Source organism: Ascaphus truei, chromosome 5 (genome assembly GCF_040206685.1).
Source record: "Ascaphus truei isolate aAscTru1 chromosome 5, aAscTru1.hap1, whole genome shotgun sequence".
NCBI lineage: Eukaryota > Metazoa > Chordata > Amphibia > Anura > Ascaphidae > Ascaphus > Ascaphus truei.
Genome location: NC_134487.1, coordinates 107029946 through 107041026, shown reverse-complemented (window position 1 = coordinate 107041026; position 11081 = coordinate 107029946). Strand labels below are relative to the sequence as shown.

The following is an 11081-nucleotide window of genomic DNA, read 5'->3' as shown; positions in this document are numbered from 1 at the left end:
TATATATATATATATATATATATATATATATATATATATATATATATCTTATACTATATTAGTGAAAGCACTGTACTGTATGCCTGTCTGGATGTCCGGTGTCCCTAGGGGAAATCTCATTGGTCCCTTGGGCCGCGCGCCCCCGCACACCTCTCATTGGCCTGAGGCGGAGTGACGGGCCACACACACACACACACACACACACACACACACACACACACACACACACACACACACACACACACACACTAGGTAGGGGGGTGTTACATACATTAGCTTGGGGTGCGCCCCCTTGGGGGGGCGCACGATTATGTAGGGGGGCGCACGATTATGTAGGGGGGGCGCGAGCAGCTTGCAGGGAAATCTGGGGGCGCTCCATGCTGCTGCTTCTATGTCTGTGTCTTGCAGAGGGGGCTGGGCCAGAAGATCCATGCTGCTGCTTCTATGTCTGTGTCTTGCAGAGGGGGCGGGGCCAGAAGATCCGTGCTGCTGCTTCTATGTCTGTATCTTGCAGAGGGGGCGGGGCTTCTCTCTGCACACAGACAAGCCCTCCTTCTTTTCCTGTCTGCTTCCCGTTTTCAGCAGCATGGGGGGTTGGGGGATCGGAGCATGTCGCCCCCCCAGGTGAAATTGTGGACTGATTAAGTGTGTGTGTGTGTTGGTGGTGTTGGTGGTGGTGGTTGTGGGGGGGGGAGTGATTGAGTGTGTGTGTGGGGGGATTGAGTGTTTGTGTGGGGGGTGGGGGGGATTGAGTGTGTGTGTGTGTGTGTGTGTGTGTGTGTGTGTGTGTGCGTGCGTGCGTGCGTGTGTGTGTGTGGGGGGGGGATTGTGTGTGGGGGGGGGGGTTGTGTGTGTGTGTGGGGGGGGGGATTGAGTGTTGGGATTGTGTGATTGTGTGGGGGGGTTTGTGTGTGTGGGGGGGGGATTGTGTGTGTGTGTGTGGGGGGGGATTGTGTGTGTGTGTGGGGGGGGATTGAGTCGTCCCCCCTCCCTGCCCTTTGCCCCCCCCCTCCCTGCCCTTTGCCCCCCCCTCCCTGCCCTTTGCCCCCCCTCCTCCCTGCCCTTTGCCCCCCCCCCTCCCTGCCCTTTGCCCCCCCTGCCCTTTGCCCCCCCCCTCCCTGCCCTTTGCCCCCCCTCGCTGCCCTTTGCCCCCCCCTTCCACTCCATGCCCTCTGCCCTTCCACGCCCGGGCAACGCCGGGTATATCAGCTAGTATATATATATATATATATATATATATATATATATATATATATATATATATTAGTGATAATCTATGTTCGAAGAGAAATTCCACTGCTCACTTATATATATTATTACAGTCCTATGCGTAATGAGGTAGGTGCATGGAGGTATATCATATATAACCACGAGATCTCAAAAGCAATTGAGTAAAGAACCCCACTTAACTCCACTCTTAACCTAAATACAGTAGCGACATCTTTTATTCGAGTAAATGCCGGCGGCATGCCGGGATCTACCCCAGCTGCCGCCAGTCAGAAACGCGCGCCGCCGCATTTCCCCCACGCACCCCCCCTCCACATCGCGCGCAATTACCCCCCCAAAGACACCCCGAACCCGGCTTCTACTCTGCCCCTCTGCTTCCCCGCACCCCCGCTTACCTAGATTTGAACTCCAGGGGTGTCGGGGAAGCCTGGGGAAGCCGGGGAAGACGGGGAAGCCGGGCGCGCTTGTGACCGTGACGTCACAGTGCGCCGCCACGCGCCGCGGCTACCCGCTTCCCAGCCTCATTCAGCCAGCGGCATTTGCTCGAATAAGAGCTGCCGCTGCTGTATGGGTGTGTGATTCCTAATTGCCAAAAGCTGCACAGAAAAACCCTCTCAGAATAGGGAACCGACGAAAAACCAAAAATTATTTAATACATCAAAATATCACACTTAATAATTAAAATAAATGCTAAAATTTTAAAAAATCCTCATGTGGGAGCGAGGGACTGGGAACAGAAATCAATCTCTGATTAATTCACTACTGGAGTATTGTAGTCAGAGACTATAGTTCCCCTCCTGCGTTCATATAGGCTAGCGGTATAAATATTAGGAAGGCAAAATGTTGCTAGTCTTATAAACATATACAATGATGTTGGTTTCACATCAACTGACACAGATAAATTGACTGCTTTGATAGTATCTGCTTAAAGCAACACTTAAACTCGCAACATATATATATATATAGAGGCAACACATATGTCTTTCAGTAGCTGGTAAATGCCAAAGAGTCACCCCCCCAAAAGTAGTAATACACTCTGTATTGGTTAATACAGTAGCCCAGGTAATATATATGACCTATAAGGGTGTATCAGGTCTCTTCTCTGACTGCTGTTTGTGCACAAAATAAAGAGCTATTCAAGCACAACAGGACGTCCTGCAATTGAATATTGAACATACACATTCTATTAGGTCACCCGCATGTGTATCAGTCTCTGCCTTATATAGATAAGGGTTACGGCAAACCCAAACAGAAACCGGGATAGTGTAAACGTCCTGCTACAGCTGGTGTGGCTATTGTGAGTCCGCCTCAAACATATAAGCCATGCATTACCTGTAGTAGAATTATGTGTATACCCCGATAACACACAGCCTAATAGACCACCAGTATAGGTTGCAAGCCTTTGCCAATACGAATAAGGGTTGCGGAGAACCCAAACCACAACAGGATAAAAGTATACAAGCCGTGATTCCAGCTACAAGTGGTTGCTTGGATCCGCATCAGCCGCCTATGCCGTATGTGCCGCCGCTCCTCTGTGACATCACTCGTGTGGCATCTGACCCGACATATGTTTTGCGCGATTAACGCGCTTCTTCAGGGGGAGGAGTCTGTTCCTCAAGTTCTGAAGTTGCTTTTTAAAGGGAGCGCTTGGCTGCTATTGGTCAGTAGGAATGTGTATATCGTCAGAATAAATTTAATGGTAAATTAACCCTTTCTGGAACGGGTTAACATAAATGACTAATGTCAAGGACCTATCTTTGATATAGTAGTTTCCCCTTCAGACAGGCACTCATCCGTTGTAACAGGTGACAATAAATAAAATGATAAATGAATAGATGGATAAATGAATCGACTTGTAAAAGGGGAATTCTTGTTTGGAGTTGATGAATGGTGTAGGAGTGTATGCATCCTTAAATGATCTGCCCCTAGGGTCAATACGGATCCTGCAAGAAGTACTGTATACCCTGGGTCCCCACAAAATAGGATGAATAATCACTTATGAAGGGTAATATTTAAAGGTATGGTGAATATAAAAATCCTTCATTCAGTCCTGTGGGTGACTGGGACTGTAATAGAAATATCCATCGACATTCTCGTTGGAGAAGTACTCTGTCCCAGTCACCCCCCGTGGACTTTGCTGAACGTGTTCAATTGCAGTGAAACTCATCACATTTGGATTCCCTTGGTGAAATTCAATAATATGTCTAGCCAATGGTGTATCTACCGAATTCCTGACATTTCCAATGTGTTCAAGGACACGAGTTTTGAAAGGTCTATGTGTTTTGCCCACATACCGCTTCCCACACTCACATGTCATTAAATAGGTGACTCCACATGTTTGACAAGTAATAAACTCCCTTATCGGGTAAGTCAGTGTTTTTGTGAGGTTCATGAAGGTTTTGGCATTTTTCATCACAGGGCATGCTTTACATCTTGTGCATTTGTAATAACCTGTTGGTTTTTCTCCTAACCAGGTTTTGCTGGGTTTTGATTGAAAATGACTATGGACAAGTCTATCTTTAATATTCCTACTGCGTTTCCAGCACATACTAGGAGTTGGTGGTAGGATTTTGCACAAGTCCTGATCTTCTTGTAAAACATGCCAGTGTTGTGTTAGAATTTGTCTGAGTTCGTGAGATTGACTATTAAATTTAAATTAAATTTAAATAAAATTAAATTTATTAAATTACATTGTCTGTTGTTGCCTCTTCTTTTTTATTATTAGCAAGTAACGTTGTTCTTTCAGATGTGAGAGCACGGTAGTAGGCCTTCTTGATAATTTTATTAGAGTAACCTCGTTTCTTGAACCTAACTGTCATGTCTCTAGCCTGTGTCTTAAATTCGGATAGAGATGAACAGTTTCTTCTTAAGCGCAGAAACTGACCTATTGGGATATTGTCCGTGATATGTCTAGGGTGATGGCTTGTTGCCATTAGTAACGGGTTAGTGGAAGTTGGTTTTCTATAGATACTTGTTGCCAAACTGCCTGTATCTGTTTTGGATATGGTAATATCAAGAAAATCCAGTTGGGTTTTGCTCACTTGGTATGTTAATGTTAGATTTATTTTATTGTGATTAAGACATTTGACAAATTCCTTTAATAAGTCTTCTGTCCCACTCCAAATAAGCAAAATGTCATCTATATATCTGACCCACAACTCCACAAATATTAAATATCTTTCAAGATCTTCCACGAAGACTATTGTCTCCTCCCACCAACCCAGGTACAGGTTGGCATACGTTGGGGCACACGTCGTCCCCATTGCCGTCCCCTCTACCTGGTGGTAGAGTTGGTGTTCAAAAAGGAAGAAGTTGTGGGTCAGAATATACAATAGAAGATCCAAGACAAGAGTGTTATGTAATTTCATATCTTCCCCTCTAGCCCTTAAAAAGTGGGCCACAGCTGGAACTCCAAACTCGTGTGGTATGCTTGAATAGAGTGCTTCAACGTCCAGTCCCACCAGTAAGGTGTCCCTCTCCAGTACTATGTTTTCCAATTTAAGGAGGATGTCCTTAGTGTCCTTAACATGAGATGGGAGGCTGGTGACATATGGACGTAGGACACTGTTCAGATACATACTTGTTCGTGAGGTAATGTTATCGATGCCGCAGACTATTGGTCTTCCGGGTGGGGGAACCTTCCCTTTGTGTATCTAAGGGAGAGAATAGAATGTTGCAATTTGAGGTTTCTTGACACACATATAATCATATTCATTTTTTTAAATTAGTTTCTTATTTAAGCCTTCCGTAAGTATGGTCGTTAACTCTTTGGTAAATGCTATTGTCGGGTTTGTTTTTAGAATTTTATAGCATTTACTATCAGAGAGAATACGTTTACATTTGGTTATGTAATCACATTGGTCAAGAATCACAACATTCCCTCCCTTGTCTAAGGGTTTAAGGACAATTGTAGAATCATTCTCTAGATCTTTAAGTGCTAACCGTTCTTTGAAAGTTAGATTTTGTTTACCTTTTCTAACTTTCAAAGTCATAATATCTTTAGTAACTAGCTGGCAGAAAACATCTACATTTGGACTTGTTTCAGATGGTGGTACAAAGGTGGATTTGTTCTTTAGCGTAGTAAATGGCCCTTTGCCCCTAGGTCTAGTATTCTCTTTCATTAGATTCTCTAGGACTTCAATATTGTCACAGTCCTGTGTGTTCAGGTTCTCAAGTGGTGGGGCAATGGGGACGACGTGTGCCCCAACGTATGCCAACCTGTACCTGGGTTGGTGGGAGGAGACAATAGTCTTCGTGGAAGATCTAGAAAGATATTTAATATTTGTGGAGTTGTGTGTCAGATATATAGATGACATTTTGCTTATTTGGAGTGGGACAGAAGACATATTAAAGGAATTTGTCAAATGTCCTAATCACAATAAAATAAGTCTAACATTAAAATACCAAGTGAGCAAAACCCAACTGGATTTTCTTGATATTACCATATCCAAAACAGATACAGGCAGTTTGGCAACAAGTATCTATAGAAAACCAACTTCCACTAACACGTTACTAATGGCAACAAGCCACCACCCTAGACATATCACGGACAATATCCCAATAGGTCAGTTTCTGTGCTTAAGAAGAAACTGTTCATCTCTATCCGAATTTAAGACACAGGCTAGAGACATGACAGTTAGGTTCAAGGAACGAGGTTACTCTAATAAAATTATCAAGAAGGCCTACTACCGTGCTCTGACATCTGAAAGAACAACATTACTTGCTAATAATAAAAAAGAAGAGGCAACAACAGACAATGTAATTAGGTTTATTGGCAAATTTAATAGTCAATCTCACGAACTCAGACAAATTCTAACACAACACTGGCATGTTTTACAAGAAGATCAGGACTTGTGCAAAATCCTACCACCAACTCCTAGTATGTGCTGGAAACGCAGTAGGAATATTAAAGATAGACTTGTCCATAGTCATTTTCAATCAAAACCCAGCAAAACCTGGTTAGGAGAAAAACCAACAGGCTATTACAAATGCACAAGATGTAAAGCATGCCCTGTGATGAAAAATGCCAAAACCTTCATGAACCTCACAAAAACACTGACTAACCCGATAAGGGAGTTTATTACTTGTCAAACATGTGGAGTCATCTATTTAATGACATGTGAGTGTGGGAAGCGGTATGTGGGCAAAACACATAGACCTTTCAAAACTCGTGTCCTTGAACACATTGGAAATGTAAGGAATTCGGTAGATACACCATTGGCTAGACATATTATTGAATTTCACCAAGGGAATCCAAATGTGATGAGTTTCACTGCAATTGAACACGTCCAGCAAAGTCCACGGGGGGGGGGTGGGTGACTGGGACAGAGTACTTCTCCAACGAGAATGTCGATGGATATTTCTATTACAGTCCCAGTCACCCACAGGACTGAATGAAGGATTTTTATATTCACCATACCTTTAAATATTACCCTTCATAAGTGATTATTCATCCTATTTTGTGGGGACCCAGGGTATACAATACTTCTTGCAGGATCCGTATTGACCCTAGGGGTGGATCATTTAAGGATGCATACACTCCTACACCATTCATCAATTCCAAACAAGAATTCTCCTGTTACAAGTCGATTCATTCATCCATCTATTCATTTATCACTTTATTTATTTTCACCTGTTACAACGGATGGGTGCCTGTCTGAAGGGGAAACTGCTATATCAAAGATAGGTCCGTGACATTAGTCATTTATGTTAACCTGTTCCAGAAAGGGTTAATTTACCATTAAATGTATTCTGACGATATACACATTCCTACTGACCAATAGCAGCCAAGCGCCCTTTAAATAGCAACTTCAGAACTTGAGGAACAGACTCCTCCCCCTGAAGAAGCTTGTTAATCGCGCAAAACATATGTCGGGTCAGACGCCACACGAGTGACGTCACAGAGGAGCGGCGGCACATACGGCATAGGCGGCTGATGCAGAACCAAGCAACCACTTGTAGCTGGAATCACGGCTTGAATACTTTTATCCTGTTGTGGTTTGGGTTCTCCGCAACCCTTATTCGTATTGGCAAAGGCTTGCAACCTATACTGGTGGTCTATTAGGCTGTGTGTTATCGGGGTATACACATAATTCTACTACAGGCAACGCATGGCTTATATGTTTGAGGCGGACTCACAATAGCCACACCAGCTGTAGCAGGACGTTTACACTATCCCGGTTTCTGTTTGGGTTTGCCGTAACCCTTATCTATATAAGGCAGGGACTGATACACATGCGGGTGACCTAATAGAAGGTGTATGTTGAATATTCAATTGCAGGACGTCCTGTTGTGCTTGAATAGCTCTTTATTTTGTGCACAAACAGCAGTCAGAGAAGAGACCTGATACACACTTATAGGTCATATATATTACCTGGGCTACTGTATTAACCAATACAGAGTGTATTACTACTTTTGTGGGGTGACTCTTTGGCATTTACCAGCTACTGAAAGACATATGTGTTGCCTCTATATATATGTTGCGAGTTTAAGTGTTGCTTTAAGCAGATATCTCAAAGCAGTCAATGTATCTGTGTCAGTTGATGTGAAACCAACATCATTGTATATGTTTATAAGACTAGCAACATTTTGCCTTCCTAATATTTATACCGCTAGCCTATGTGAACGCAGGAGGTGAACTATAGTCTCTGTCTAAAATACTCCAGTAGTGAATTAATCAGAGATTGATTTCTGTTCCCATTCCCTCGCTCCCACATGGGGATTTTTTTAACATTTTAGCATTTATTTTAACTATTAAGTGTGATATTTTGATGTATTAAATAATTTTTTGTTTTTCGTCGGTTCCCTATTCTGAGAGGGTTTTTCTGTGTAGCTTTTGGCAATTAGGAATCACACACCCATATTTAGGTTAAGAGTGCAGTTAAGTGGGGTTCTTTACTCAATTTCTTTTGAGATCTTGTGGTGATAATCTATGTTACAACTATAAACAGGCCATTACTGCCTAATCAAGTCTTGCATGGAAGATTGTGCATTCAAAGGCGAACATTAATTATTTGCACAAACACATTTCGTTATGTTTTATTAAAGCTCTTTTTTCGCTTAATGTAGTATAATGAGAGCATAAATAGGAACATGTACCATATGGTATTTAATTGTGTTCATATGTAGCTCACTTCAGATTTTTATTTCGCTCATGTACCGGTGTGTGAAACCAGCTGCAATTAATATGTAATTACAGCATAGAGGTGAACACAGGGGGTGGGGTCGGGCACAGAGCCAGATCACAGGGTCATGGTAGGGTCAAGTCTTGTGGGACGGCTTACAGGTAGTAGAACCAAATAAAAGGTCAGGGTGGTATCACGTCTTGGGGGAGGGACTACAGTTGTTACAAGCTGACAAGGTGAACAGAAGTTCATCACATTCATTTGAAATGGTAATTATCTGAATACTTTCACCCACCAGGCCACTTTTTATGAAAACACACGTTAGTCAATCGTTCACTCATATCTGCATGTGTTGATGAGTGTCACCCACATTGAGAGCTATACCTGCTTCTCTTAAATGTTCAGACAGATAACTAAAAAACATTCATTCACATTTCCACAATTAGGTACTGAATTATAAGCAGAGTCAACTTTGCTGTCATGGTAGTGATGTACATTATTATTTTTAGATTACTACACAACATATGCAGTGTATGTACAACAGAACACTTAATTTTACAACGCATTGCTGCATGAACATTGTATGTTGTATGGTGTTTAAAATAAATGTGCCAATTTGGTTCACATGTACATTTATGTTAAGATGGATAATGTAAAGCTTGCCAGAACCATATCATTATCATTTCGTTATGTGATGCTGATATTTAGCCATAAATACTCCCACTACACAAACTTCATGTTAATTATGTACACATGTCAATAAAATTCTGATGTTATTCTTCTATATAGTTGCTTCTGCAGCTCCTGTGACACCTGACACTGAACATGTCTCATCACCTGTCTCATCAAGGTCATCATCAAGCATGGAAGGTGAGTGTATGAGGTGCAGCACATCTAATGTGTACATTTGTAGAATTTAATTTCACATGCAAAATAAATGCCTTTCACATGTAATTAACTTCACATCAGTTATTGTCACAGAAAATGTAGTGTTTCCTGACAACATTTATTGTGTGTGTTGTAAACTATAAGCTAGGAGTTGTGAGGTTATAACAACCTTTCATTCATTCTTCTTTCACACTGAGTCGAAACATCATTGTTACTTCAAGCATCATCTTTTAATTGGACACAAATTAAAAATTATGGAAACATGTTGTGTTACACTATGAGAACAACTATCATTATATTGAAAAACAAGTGAAAGTTCCATGGCAGTTCATAATGTCTTTCTTTATTTGTAGAACCAGATGTTGCCACTCAAGGACAAATTCACTCAAGTAACCATGAAGATGTTGACACTCCTGGATTAACCCAGCATTCAAGTCCTCCTGCTCGTGACACCTACTCAGCTATTGCAGCTTCTGAAGAACGAATCTTGGGTGAAGAAAATCGTCGCCATTCAGAAATGATGACAGTGCTTGAAAGGATGATATCACTGCATGAAAGGATGCATGAAAGGTCAATATCAGAAATGTCACAAATTCAAAAAGTCATCATCCAAGTTCCTAAAGAAATCCAAAATGTAAACAGGACATTACAAGCACTAGTTCTCAATGTAAGGCAAGCAAATCAGTTGCGAATGACAGCAAGAGAACAACAATTCCACTTTACCCCATCTGAGGATGGATCTTTACATGCTGCTACTTTTTCTCCTGAGTCATCAGTTCTTCATTCCCCAGTTGTGGATGATACCGGTACAGTAGGTGCAAGTTCTGTGCAGGTCCCTGTCAACATCCAACCGCTTACCTCTGTTCAAAATCTGGAACCGACACCTACAAATGAGACACGAAAAAGAAAGTTAGGGCAACAATTACTACTAACCAGCTTTTGGAAAAAGATTAAAACACCAAAACAAGAAACTGCTCCACCATCACTTTTGAAATGTTTATCATCTGCTTCACAACTGCCACAGCCTACACCCAGTGCCCCTGAAGTGCCACAGCCCACACCCAGTGCCCCTGAAGTGCAACAGCCCACACCCAGTGCCCCTGAAGTGCAACAGCCCACACTTAGTGCCACTGAAGTGCCACAGCCCACATCCAGTGCCCCTGAAATGCAACAGCCCACACTTAGTGCCACTGAAGTGCAACAGCCCACACCCAGTGCCCCTGAAGTGCAACAGCCCACACCCAGTGCCACAGAACTGCCACAGGCCAGTACAAGTCGTACAGTTAAGGCCAGAGTTCTTGGCAAAGGGAAAAGGCAAACACAACAGCCAACAAGCTGGCCTGTGACTCGCTCTCAAAAGGATAAACAAAAATAAAAAATCACATTCACTAAATTTGTTGGTGTCCTGGTGGTGTTTACTGCAGACTATTTCATGCATAGTGTATGTATGATCATGAACAGATGCTTGATAACATTCAAGTATGTCCTTGTACTGTACACATGAATGTTTAGAAATGCTCACTGACTGAATGAAGGCATATTTGATAACATATGAATATGTATTAATCATCAGTTGATTAATGGTACAACATTATTACACACTTGCCATGTTAATGGAAGCTGACATTCACTTAGCTCTTGTTCAAGATGAGATGTATCTGGGTAATTTTTGTAATGTAGATAGTCATTTCATGCTAATATTATTGACATACAACTTTAAGTAACTACCCATATAACAGCATACATTTTTATGTTATGTTTTCTGGTGTCTTAACTCTGTAAGACATTACTTACCTTAATCTTCTTTCATAGTTCATAATGTTGGCATGTGATCATGTATGA

General features: G+C 42.1%; 1 protein-coding gene across 1 annotated transcript; it reads left to right on the top strand.

Annotated features, from left to right (window-relative positions):
- Nucleotides 1-533: 533 nt before the first annotated feature.
- Nucleotides 534-10614, top strand: LOC142494661 (uncharacterized). Its single transcript, XM_075599094.1, has 3 exons — nt 534-624; nt 9141-9221; nt 9593-10614. Exons 2-3 carry the CDS (start codon nt 9215-9217, stop codon nt 10612-10614), a joined length of 1029 nt encoding a protein of 342 aa, XP_075455209.1. The 5' UTR covers nt 534-624; nt 9141-9214.
- Nucleotides 10615-11081: the final 467 nt, after the last annotated feature.